Source organism: Rhodamnia argentea, chromosome 6 (assembly GCF_020921035.1).
Source record: "Rhodamnia argentea isolate NSW1041297 chromosome 6, ASM2092103v1, whole genome shotgun sequence".
Classification (NCBI taxonomy): domain Eukaryota; kingdom Viridiplantae; phylum Streptophyta; class Magnoliopsida; order Myrtales; family Myrtaceae; genus Rhodamnia; species Rhodamnia argentea.
This window is the reverse complement of record NC_063155.1, coordinates 10,253,200-10,266,323: the sequence shown is the minus strand read 5'-3', so window position 1 is coordinate 10,266,323 and position 13,124 is coordinate 10,253,200. Positions and strand designations below refer to the sequence as shown.

The window sequence follows — 13,124 nt, the reverse complement described above, 5'->3', positions numbered from 1 at the left end:
TGGCAGCATGCAACATGGAATAGTCTTAGTTTCTCTAAGCAAACTAAATGCTCTTTCATCCAGTAACCATAAATTATGCCTACTTTTTGAGGTTTAGAGTTGCAACCCCTTCAGCCACCTGGTGTTATAAAAGGAGCAACGTTAGGTATTAAAAGTAAAGTAACAAACTGCTGGTGAATATCTAGATAAGTGGATTGTTATCACCACATGACAAGAATCTATCGTGAATATTGCATGACGAAAAAGGAACGAAATTGTTGGTCGTTTGGCATTACAAAGTTCCAATATTCTTCTAATCACTGTAATCTCCCCTTTTTTTCCTATATTTGACGATGTCACGTGCTAGTTTTCGCACATCAAATGAGGAGTTCACCTTCTTGATCCGATCGAAAGCAAGTCATCCATTTCGATTCTGGAACAAATATTTCCTCGCGGCTTCCCAGCTTCGAGTAACCGCACCGAGCAGAAATCATACCCGAAATCCTCTACTTCTCGAATTGCAGCAAGATTATTCCAACGGTATTACCACTCAAATCGATTTTAGGATCACCTTAACCTTTAATGATGATGTGATGAAAGAACGTTCTAGCAAAGCAAAGGAAGTTCCTTTGATTCGCAGGCGACACCGAAAGAGAGAAAGACTGTGTCAAACGTAAGTTTTACACAAATGGAGCATCCAGATAAGAAGATATTCCCAAAAGTGGTGCGTTACATTTCTCTTTTATTGGTCCTAAAGTCATAGTGATTCTAGTCATTTCTCTTGGTTGTCATCACACACGCCCCCAAAACGTAATCTGTCTAATCTCTCTCTATCTCTACATCAATACCTTCTCTAGCTCAATCTTGTAGCTGCCCTACGACTGTGGTTGGTACCCACTTCGACACGTGGCATGATCACCACATTAGTTTCCAACTCAAGGGCAAAAGGTCAAGCAACAAAGGACACCGAGGAATGGGCTCCATGATCGCTTTCTTCTCGATTTCGAATTCCTTTGTGCCTCGGACGTGCTCCCAGCCCATTGGCTGCAGATGCTCGAATCATGGGGAAGCCGAACTTTGCCCCTCTAAATATCGGAAAAAGACGTACGTTTATCTATGAGAACCGTCCTATTATGCGTTATAATATGGTGAATTGGCAACATAATGATGTCTCTTCAGCTCATCCAGTCATGCACTTTATGCAACTTTCGGACATAAAAAAACATGGCGCTGGCCCTTGATGATGCAGACTAATAGTGTCACTTGAATATGTTCGGTCGATTGATCTTTCGTTATCTCGAGGAAAACGTACATATAGCAACATGCCATGTAGAGCTTGTCAATTCCATGAACTTTGGTAAATCATCTTGGAGAAAGCGTTAAGGCACAGGCATCGAGGGAATCCCTTCGTCATCATTTGCTCGATCATCCCTTAGGGTTATTGCGAAATGGCGAAACGTAATATTCAAGAATCTATTGGCGATAGAGAGCAGCAATTTCTACCATTCATCTCGACGGGAAGTGGTTAGGTTTTTGACTTGAACAGTTGCTAGGACACATAATCTAGGATTCACGAAGCGACCAATGACCTAAATTGCTGCTTATGCACGCAGGAATGATCCGTGCTTCGTGTATAGCCCAAAGTCATGGTGCAATGAAAGCAAATGCTGCGCAGATCCCTCCTCCTAAGTGGAGACAAATGTGCCAAACATTGATAATCGTACTAGGATTTCTTTATTAGGTTCTCGACAACGACCATCATTATTGAAGGGGAAGCTTGCAAATCTAGCAATATTTCCCACAGACCAACCCCGAAAGTCGACGAGAGAGGTTCTGCCGTTGGAGATAGAGCTGCCATGTGGATGATATCTACGTTTCTATTCATGGATGCTGCAGATTATAAAACTCGACGTGACGTCCATGTTCTTGCGCTCAATTATTTAGGTGCCTGCCTTGAAGATATTTTCTCCCAAGATTAGCAACAAAAGATCAATTAATCATGTAATAATAATGACATTGTTTATCTCAATAATTGTAGCACGGTGCTGGAGTTTTCTGTTTCGATAGGAGTTGCTTAACTCTTGTGTCTTATTATACGACCTACCATAGATACCGATATGTCGCTTACTTAATAGTTCGGACATGTATGTATTATTTATACTTGAATACAAATTTGATCCGACGATATCGATCTCACAACACTGCGTATGAGGCGAGTGCTAGAGAATTCCATGGGTCGAGACTAAAAATCAGTCAAATATTTTGTTTTCTTAAATTTTGACTATCATGTGATCAGCACTAGAAAGGGGTGTATGCTTTAATTTTTTCTCTAATTAGGAGAAAAGCGAGTCAAGTTTAAATTATAGTGAGGAATGGGGAAGCCCTAGATACCCCTTTTGGCTGGGACTGTATGCTGTATTTAATATTACTCAAGACCTAACTCTCAATCAATTCGCACGCATTTTAGGACATTGACGCAAGGGAAGATCTTGTCTGCTTGGATGGACACTATACCAAAACAAGTCTTATTCACTTTGAAAAAGCTTTGCCACGTAACATGAAGTGATGATCAATGGATTCTTTTTCCACATAGCCACGATCTATATCCGCCAATGACGCTGGGCTAACGTATTTAATGTTTTTCTATTTGGTTTTCTTTGGATTTCTTTGCATGCATGCGCTCGAACCCGTCAAACCTGTAGGTCGGATCAAGTTTGGATCGAGTCATAAATAGTCCGACCTAAATAGACTCATTTACCCCCATTGCAATGTCAATCTAGTGGCCGATACCCGACTCATATCCAATTCATACCCTGACCCAACTCATTTTCTTAAAATACTTTCACATTTAATCCAATTTAGGAAAACCCTTATTCAAACCGAGATGGGAGTGTCAAGTAAATGAGCACGAGATCGAGTTATGACTCATTTAACCCATTGCAATGTCAATCTAAGTATGTTGTAAACTCGTTTATGAATTGTTTATTGAATATGTCTAATCCATTTAATAAGCTAGCTTGTCATATAAGTTACAAAATGAGTTTACAATCCATTTTGACAGGTCTAAACTAACATAGCTAAAGAGAGAGATGCATTTGCATGGTTTTTCCAAAGACGAGCTCTACAAAATCAAAGAGTAGAAAACTTGTCTGCTAAGTGAATAGCATGTTTAGCGTATTAATATGTAATTTATATATATGATGGGTTACTTTTGTAATTATGTTTTTGTCTATATCCTTATTATGATTATTCACTCCTATAAATACATTTCATATAATCCTAATTAGAGTTGAGCTACCATAAACACTTAGTCGTTATTTTCTCTCCAACTCTAAAAATCAACACGATATCATAGTAGGAGAACACATTAAATTCTTCAACGTCCTTACCCTAAATCAATAATGCCCTTGCTCCAATTACTATCTCAATAATGTTCGATACCTTTAATTTTTTTCTTATTCTCTACCATCTCTTCGGCCATCGTTTTTCCTTTTTGTTAATCTCAATTCACATCACCTGTCAACAACATTCCGTCCACTTTCACCTCTTCTTTCCTCTTCTCTACTGCTGCGATATTTGGTGCTGCATGAATTACAACCGTGCAATCAACCTCTCCCTCTATTGTTCTTCCCAACATAACTAGTCCCGTCTCCATCAAACTTGATACAAACAATTATCTTTTGTGCAAATCTCGGTTTGAACATATTTTAATCCACAACGATCTGCTGGGCCATGTGGATGGATCTTTTCCGTGTCCTCGAAAGCTTTTCCATGAACAAAATGATACCGTGGTGGTCAATAGCTCCTATTCCACCCGGGTCAAGACAAATAAATGCTTTCATAGTTTGATTGACTCGATCCTCACAGTCAAGATTTTCCATAAAGTTCATGACCTTCGAACATATCGAGAGATTTGGCATGCTCTAGGACGACACTTTACCGATTGTTGCGCAGCCAAGAAAATTGGACTAAAAGTCAATTAGGATGCTGTTAAGAAACCCCGATCAATCAATGTCCGACTATCTTTGGTATCCGAAGTCAATTGTGGATTCCCTTCTCGCAATCAATTGCTCTGTCTCTAATAAGGACTTGTTGATTCAAGCCCTCAATTTGGCTCCGTTGAGAGTATGATCCATTTGTCACAATTGTCGCCAATGGCCCTACTATTTTTTCCTTTAGTGATCCGGGGTCACGTCTTCTCATCCAAAAAAATCTATTTCTTTGAAAATTGAATCCCTTATCTTCATCCGATGCTCATTGTGCTTTATATGGTCATGCCACTTCACCTAATCCACCATTTTGAGGGTCTCGGGGTGGATGTAATTCTAGGGGCCGAAGGTCTGATCGGGGCTAAGATGAATAGTTCTTAGATGATCAATTGAGTTGGTAATCCTCCAAGGATAGATTCAATTCATAGTCATTCTCTATCCCCTATGCTAATCGCTCCTCCCCCTCTTCTAGTAGGCCTCGTGGTGGTTTGAAGCCCTATGTAACCCCATTCACCTAGGGAGGCATTCTTAGATCTAGGTCTCATATTTCTTGTCGGATATGTAATAGAATCCGGCACACCGCGCTATAGTGTCGACAACGATCCAACCATGCTTTCACCGCTACTAATCTATTGGACTCCTTCTCATCTTTTTCGATTGGTGAGACCTTTGATCCAATGTGGTATCTTGACGGTGGGGCGTCAATACACATCACTACAAAAAAACTAGGTTTTAGCCACGAAATTTGCGACAAAAATTTTGGCAAAATTCGTCGCTAATTGATTTTGCGACGAAAGTTCCGACAAATAAATATTCATCGCTAATTCGGCGTCGCAAAATTTAGCGACGAAGAGTTGAACATTCGTCGCCAATTTGCGACGAACTTTGTGACGAACCAATATCCGTCACAAAGTAGCGACGAAATTTTTCGTCGCAAATTAGCGGCACATTGTGCGACGGTATACATTCGTGGTAAATTAGCGACGAAAAAGTAGTCGTCGCTAAATTAGCGACGAACAATTTTCCGTAGCTAATTGGCGACGAAAATTCAGTGACGAACTGTGCGACGGATACTTTCCGTGGGAAATTTGTGACAAACATGTTCGTCGCAATTTGGCGACGAACTTTGCGACAAATCCTTTTACGTAGCAAATTATAGCTTTGCGACGACTGGTTTTGCGTGGCAAAGTAGCAACGATCTTGTTTGTCGCAAAGTTCGGCGACGATTTTTCCGACAAATGATTATCCTTGCCAAATTCGTCGGTAATGCCACGTTTCTTTTGAAAGAATTAGCAACCGAAATTTTATTCGTCGCTAAATTTGCGACGAATATTCTAAAGTCGTCGGTAAATTCTTGCAACTAATGTTCGGCATTTGCGACGAAAACTTTCATGAGTAAAGTGATTTGTGACGAAAATAGCAATAAATTAGCGAAGACATAATTTTTTTTGGCGACGAATTTTTGTTTATTCTTTAGCAATTAATTTTGCGACGAAAAAACGGAACGACTTTAGCGACGAACCTTGTGACGACCAAGCACGGGACGATTTTATAATTTGTAATGATCGTATGGTAAAATAATTTTTTGAATTTTCGATTTTAAATCTAACTAAAACGAAAATTAATTTCTAGAATTTATATTTACCATTGAATGAGCAAGTAATAAGACATAAATATTCAGGGACAGATCTTATAGTCACCAAAAGAAGAAATTGTAACATCTTAATCCAAAGTAAATACTGACTAATACAGTATATCTTTACATGTATATGATGGTATAGCCTTTATTTACGGTGTAAATACTGAATAATTTATCCTTACGAGAGCCAATAGCAAGCATAACTATGCTTACCAAGCTCCCATCCATGGATGGTATAGCCTTTATTCACTGTGTAACGCAAAAGAACCTCAGCATTGCTTGAATTCCAACGTCCATGGACAGAACCGTCTGATGTCACTGTCCTTCCACATAAGGCATTCAAACCAAAGGTGACAAGAGCCCTGCATTTGACGGAATTGACGGACTTTAAATCAGTGAACAAAGAGTTAAAATATGCTTAAGCAATGTGAAGGATCTTGTCCATATCGACTTCCATTTCTAAAAGAGAGACATTTATTCTTACCCTGCACGTTTAAAAAACGCATTAAGTTCGTCCCACCTGGACATGGGCAGCCATCCTTGAGAGAAACCGAGAAAGTCTGAACGATTGATCAAGTGGGGTTTGCAGGGTCCCCCATCTCCTTGAACGTGGTATATCAATTTATCTTGTAAAGCGCCTCCCATTCTGATTTTCAACGGCAAAAATGCTGCAAAACATTAGTGCTGTTCAATTGAATTCAGACCAAATCGAGATGGCACGAAACATTTATATACCTTTCAAACATTTACGTTAAATTGAATTCAGAACAAGCAATGCTACTTGATAGACATTTATTAATCTTATACATATCAACAGCACAACACTAAAAGATAATCCTGTTGTTGGTACAACATCTTGAAGATGAAGCCATTTTATACTGATGAAGCCACCATATCGACTGTGAGCAACTTAACTTTGCAGGAAAAAAAAGGCAGGCTTATAGATTCAGGATATATTCTGAACATGATCCTTACAGTTACCTAGTGAGTGTAGCTATAATCACATGCTACACATGCGATAGTGATGCATTTGTTCCTAATCATATGCGTCAACAATACAAGCAATATTGCTGGGGGACGACACCAGATACTTACATGCCTAAGTACTGAAAATTCCCTCTCCATTCCAACCTTCTTGTCAATGGTTCTTTGATAGACCAAGTTTTCGTTAATCATCTCCAACTCCTCACAGTTCCAGAAAACCTGGAGCCATTTTGTAGCCATGTTCAAAATCCACAGCAACCTTCCTGTAGGCTGTATGCTTATTAAAAACTGAAGCGCCTAAACTTCCATTTCGATAATGGCCTTAAGTGCTAGTAGGGTAGTATGAGGATTCAAAGAGACATAAATACTGCCAAATTACCAATCCTGAGAGTAGAATAGTTTGAAATACATCTTATTTTACAAGCACAGATCTAAAAAATTTGTTTGTTTTCCTAATCTTGATTTTTCACCTGATATATATATATATATATATATATATATATATATATATATATATATATATATATATATGTTAACCAACCACTAACAGATTTTCAGACTCTAAAACTTGTTACCATTTCCCATGATAATTATGCTCTATACAGATACCTGTTGAACTAATGAAGCCTCCACAGGAAGCAAAAATTTATCCCTACCACACTGTCCAAAATATAAATATAGCTAGTGAATCTTGCTGCAAGGGATGCAATTTATGGCAAGATGACTTGTTCTTAACATTCAACTGTATTACTATTGTTTGAATATTTAAAATCCTAACTATTATCTTGATAATATGATACAACTTCAAGAAGGAAAATAGAAGCTAGAATTTTACTACTCTTCATTGACTATACAAAAAAGCAGCAATGAAATCCCAATCCTACTTAACCATTATGAGGACCTCCAGCTTTCTCAATGAAGTTAACTTTGAAAATACCTGATGTATTTAACATTCCCAAGACTATACAGATGCAGCACTGATAAAATAGGAAGAACAGATTTTGAAAATTAGAGTGGAAGAACATTTAGTAAGACATTCAGACCGTGCTATACATCTCCTTGGGCTGAGGAAGACTTCTTATACAAGGAGCCCATTCAGAATCCTGTTAAAGTAAAGGAAAAACTGATCGACTGCAGAGCTACTGCAATACGAAAAGAAATACACAGCGCTGCTGTACAGTGGAAGTTTAGGAAAACAGAAGTTGCTACAACAGCATTACCTGACCCATTTTCTGTTCTTTCAGGATGACGGCAGCAAGTTTAGCTACATTCCCTACTTTCAAGGACCTAATTTCAAGAAGGAGATCATCTGGTGATATTTCCTGTAAATTGAATGTAGAGAATTCAACTTACGTATGGTTCTCTCAATCAATCTATCTTTTACCTGAACCTATAACAATAACTTACCACGTTGAAAGGGACCTTCAAAATGCTGTCCCCTGCTCTTATTGCCCTCGAGGCAAACAGGGACCAAATCGAGACGGCACGAAACATTTACGTTAAATTGATTTCAGAACAAGCAGAGCCCCCATCCCACACCCACAGGACATTCAACCCCTGCATGTGATCGCTCCCAATGCCTATTGCACCAATCTGTGTCTCTCCTCTTCTTTGCTCACTGAACACAGACATTCAACATTTACATTAAATGGTTTTTCCAATGACTCGGCAATATATTTTTGTAAACTTTGAAGGTGCATGAAAAGAAACAACGAGGGAGCTTGAAAGTTATCATACTACATATAGTTGAGATAGAGGATTCTCACCAAAGGTAAAAATAACCTATGATGTTGGCAAACATGTTGTTTATGGAATTAAATCACGGACAAGATCCTCAGCGTCAATGTCATCATCATTGCGCTGCTCCTCGATGTGCCCATGACCTATTTCATTAGCCGGAGGTACAGGAGGAACCTCAGCTGGATTTATGTTGAGGGTTTGCAAGACCATTGTCATTTGAGCCTGCAGAGATCTGATTTGGTCATCCTTCTGTGACAATCGTTCTTCTTGCCGTTTCATTTGTTCGTCCTTCTCTGCAAGCAAAAGTGTCGGTCGGCTCACTTGTTGTGCCGTTTCCTCATCGATTCGTCTCCTCCTTGAAGCAGCCGCATTGGAGGATGAACTTCCATCATCCTTTGCGACCAATTCCCTTGACAAGTTCCCCCACCCATATATTTCCTCGCTTCACCCCACCCGACGCCTCCACCCACATTGCCATATTGTCGGCTGCTGGCTCAGACGCATCCCCACCATCACCGCCACTAGCCGCACTCATTAAAAGCTCATCATATTTTTCCTACATCAACAAAATAAATATGAAAATAAAATAACTTCATATATGTAACTGCCATAAATATTGCAAGCATTCATGGTTTTCATTGTAATTTCTATAAAGTCAAAAGTATAACCTTACATACCTTAACAGATTTCGCTCGGTCGCCAACCCACGTCTTATCTTTCTTTTGAAAAACGAGTTCGAATGTAGCTGCATACGTCGGTTCGGTCCCCAAATCATGTGCCTACAAAATTGAAACATAAATGAGTAATTGAATTAAATGAACTTACATGTTTAACAAACTTACCAATCTCTTTCTATGCTCCCCCATGTTAATAGAACCCCCAGCATATGTTGCGGAGACGAAAGACCCTTCACTAGAACTGGAAGCTCGATTCTTGGCATTTTGTTCACTCCTTTGCTTCATTTTTCCCCTTCCCAAGTTCTATTCATTTCGGTCTAAATCTTCACCAGAAATAAAGTGTGGCTTCACCTTTTTTGTCTTTGCTTTATTCATCACATTACGGATGTGATCACCAGCTTTTTTCTTAAATATTCTTCTAATTTCACTGTCTTGCGATTCATCCCAGCTGAATTTCCGCTGTAATCAATAGAAAAACAACTAGCTTTATTACGCCGAACTTAGTTTTTGAGAAAATTGAAACAGAAAACTTACCTTGAACTCGTTCCACCACAAGTCTTTTACTTCTTCCGGCGCGCTACTATAACCAATCCACGGGCCTCTCCAATAGTTATTCACTATTTTATTAAGTTCCCACACGACGTCCGTAGCATCTTCAAATATGCAAACAAGGTCAATTGAGTTCACATCCCGCATCTACCACCCAAACGATAGGCTAAATATTACATTTACTTAAAAAATTGAAGTACTTACGAGTCTCCCTATGGGCATATCATGCACCGGCTATCTTCTGCAACTAAGCTCTCCTGATCATTCGATTGTTCCACCGGAGAAGGTGGAACCGAGGCAGATGGAGGGTTACTATGTAGTCGTGGAGGGTGAGATGAAAGGGAAGGGGAAGATTGTTGGGACGGGGATGAGGCCGAGGAAGGGGAAGGCGAATGGGAAGTTGCTGCTGGTCTTCCTTGTGAAAATGCACCACCCATGTGACCTCCACGTCTATAATATTGACAAATAGGAATGTTAGAGAAATATCAGCAAAAATAGACACATGTATTAGGAACACATAATGACGTCCATCACAAAACTTACCATTTTGGTTCGGAGAGCACGTGAGAAACTTGAGAAATCGAAAGAATCTATGGCTATCTCCGATAAAGAAATGATATTGAAAGTTAATTGTAAGTTCTATCTCGATAATATAACCAATACCATAGAAAGCATAATGCGAAGAGTTAAAACTCACCTGGGTTTTTCCTAAGCGAGATTCGAGGTCCACTTCATAATCCCTAATTGGCGATCAGTCAAATATGCACATATTATGACTTTTTTGATAAGTTTTCACTATAAAAGTGCAAAGAAAAGAGTAAACATGGAAAATGGGAAGTGAGTAAAAAGAATCAAAATCCACTAGCACTAAACCCTCCTTTTATCAACTGTTGTAACTTTTGCAAATAAGAGTATGTATCAGCAAAGGAAAAAAGAAAGTCAAATTATTGAACTAAACTGAGCTAAATTAATTCAAGTTGATTCTTTAAGAGCTTTTTTTTAACATTTTTAAAAATCATGCCAAACCCGTGAAAAGAAATTGTATCGCGTAAGTCGCCAATTGGGCTTCTTAAATTCATTACTCTTTCAGCCATTTCTAGTTTGTGTAATGTTGCTAGTTCTTGAAATTAGTGAGAAAAGGCAATCTCACTTATTTGACACACACTCTAACCAAAACATGGAATTGCGTGAAGCTAGGACTTCCTCATTTTCTACATTCTGCTTTGAGTCAATGTCACTCCAACAACTAATGCCTCTAGAATCGAAGGAATGCCCTACTCACGCACTAAATAAATACAGAGGTAATGCACAAAGCCTTTTTCTTTCCATTGGTCTCACCAACTTGCGATGCCAACTCTGCCATCAAAACTCCAAACATGGCCTCAACTGGAACTATACGTGACTCCAACAAGTGACCTTCAACAACTCTCAAGCAAGTTTGGATCAAGCTCTGAAGTTCCAAGAGCATTTTTACAGCATTATATTAGCCGGTCCGGCACGTAGCTCGCCACATCGTCACAACAAGACGTCTACAACCGAGGTCTTCCAATCAAGAAAGCTTGAAGCTTTAACGACAGACTGGCCGATTGGTTTCACTTTCTCTCCATTTGGAGTGAAGCTTCCGATTGAACGAATGATGAGATTGACTAAATCTAATTCTCCGGATTTTGATTACCCGTAACACCCACGGGGAAGCAAATGGGAAGCGCAGAGTAAGTGGAGAGCGGAACTACCTTGACGGTGTCGAAGGGGTGGCCAATGACCACGGTGGCGACTCCAACGACTAATCCGGCGAGCCGTGAGGGTTGAGTCGGGCGAACGAGAGGGATAGGCCAATCGGCGGTCGCAAGAGGGAGAGAGATAGGCCGGTCGACAATCGAGAGAGGGAGAGGGAGAGGGAGAGGGAGAGGTGAGTCGAGCGAAGGAGAGGGTTGAGTTAGAAATTAGGTCAAGCAATTGGGGATTTTGTCCATAAAAACGCACGCAAAAGAGTATAGGTTAGCGACGGAATAAACTTTTCGTCGCTAAATAGCAACGCCTACGCATGTCGTCGCTGGTTACCAACAAATATATTACTTTCGTCGCCATACACATAGACCATTAGCGACGACTTTAACTATTCGTCGCTAATTAGTGACGATTAAAATTTCCATCACTAATTTGTGCTTAGTCGATTAGCGACGAAGACTTTTTTCGTCACTAATTTGTGCGTACTAGATTAGCGACGAATTTATCTATCGGGCGCTAATTAGCGACGCAGATCCTTTAGTCGTCGCTAATTAGCGACGCACAATTAGTCGTCGCTAATTAGCGACGCACATCCTCTATTCGTTGCTAATTAGCGACAAACATCCTCTATTCGTCGCTAATTAGCCAAATAAATATTGTGACGCTCTTGGATCACTCGAAAATTACTCGATTCCCGGTGCAGAATTCTTACTCTTCTTTTACCTGCGAGCTGATTTAGTATTAGTAGCTAAGGTGTGGAGAGGTCATACGAATTTCGTTCGATTTAACTCGCCTTTGAATTTTCAACCAAAACAAAATTAATCACCTCGAATTGGGCCTCGCCGGAGAGAGATGCTGAAAATTAAGGGCGATGGCTCCTTTCCAATGTTAGAGATATTTTAGATACCTTCCTATGTTTGAGAGATATTTAGGATACTTTCTTTGATACCGCAAAGATTATACACTATCGTCATCTCTAGAGTACGAATCAAATTTGACACGGGAGGTGAGGAGAGTGCGTCACCTTTTGGGCATCGGGAAAAGACAAAAAGTGTTTAGGTATGTCCGATGAAAAAAACATAGGAGTTCAATTGCATAAATTAATAAGCTTGTATTGAAATTAAATGCATGTAAAGTGACTTGCATTTGGCCGTCCCATATTTGACGTGACATTAGATTATAATTTGAGCTTTGCTAGCATAATAAATTGTGATTTATGAGAAAAACATCATGTTTTGAACCACAAATTTTTGAAAGAACGGACCTTTCAATAATTTTAAATTTTTTATTTTTTTATTTTTTTTCAAGGCCCAAAATAAGCTGTAAGTTGAGGATAGTCAGTCACATAAGCATTCCTCTAATAATTTTGTGCTCGACGCCTCTCATCGCATGCAAATCTCATGTAGCAAGGGAAAAAAAAAACACTATTTCACAAGGAGTGAGTTTTTGCTAAAATTAAGGGCGACGACTTTACCTATTCGTCGCTAATTAGTGACGATCAAAATTTCCGTCACTAATTTGTGCTTAGTCAATTAGCGACGAAGACTTTTTTCGTCACTAATTTGTGCATACTAGATTAGCGACGAATTTATCTATCGGTCGCTAATTAGCGACGCCGATCCTTTAGTCGTCGCTAATTAGCGACGCACAATTAGTCATCGCTAATTAGCGACGCACATCCTCTATTCGTCGCTAATTAGTGACGAACATCCTATATTCGTCGCTAATTAGCGACGCACATCCTTTAGTCGTCGCTAGTTAGCGACGCACATCCCCTTTTCCTCGCCAATTGACAATGGAAATCGGTAACGGAATGTATGGTTGGTCGGTAATTTTGCC

At 39.5% G+C, this 13,124-nt stretch overlaps 1 protein-coding gene and 1 long non-coding RNA gene across 2 annotated transcripts; both read right to left on the bottom strand.

Moving 5' to 3' along the window:
* Nucleotides 1-7,625: 7,625 nt before the first annotated feature.
* Nucleotides 7,626-8,063, bottom strand: LOC115733485. The gene is made up of 3 exons (XR_004014506.2): nucleotides 7,999-8,063; nucleotides 7,812-7,913; nucleotides 7,626-7,694 (listed from the first exon to the last, which is right to left on the bottom strand). It is a non-coding gene; the product is annotated as an uncharacterized LOC115733485 (long non-coding RNA).
* Nucleotides 8,064-8,382: 319 nt separating this feature from the next.
* LOC125315484 lies at nucleotides 8,383-9,704 on the bottom strand. The gene is made up of 3 exons (XM_048280641.1): nucleotides 9,543-9,704; nucleotides 9,000-9,110; nucleotides 8,383-8,887 (listed from the first exon to the last, which is right to left on the bottom strand). The coding sequence occupies exons 1-3, from the start codon at nucleotides 9,702-9,704 to the stop codon at nucleotides 8,720-8,722; spliced, it is 441 nt and encodes a 146-aa protein (XP_048136598.1). The 3' UTR covers nucleotides 8,383-8,719.
* Nucleotides 9,705-13,124: the final 3,420 nt, after the last annotated feature.

What these genes read in the sequence shown, in the direction of transcription:
- LOC125315484 (XM_048280641.1), bottom strand. Translation starts at nt 9,704, where the DNA reads ATGCGGGATGTGAACTCAATTGACCTTGTTTGCATATTTGAAGATGCT. An exon ending in TGTGGTGGAACGAGTTCAAG is followed by an intron (nt 9,111 to 9,542) that starts GTAAGTTTTCTG and finishes TCAATTTTGTAG; the next exon opens with GCACATGATTTGGGGACCGA. An exon ending in AATCTGTTAAGGTATGTAAG is followed by an intron (nt 8,888 to 8,999) that starts GTTATACTTTTG and finishes TTGTTGATGTAG; the next exon opens with GAAAAATATGATGAGCTTTT.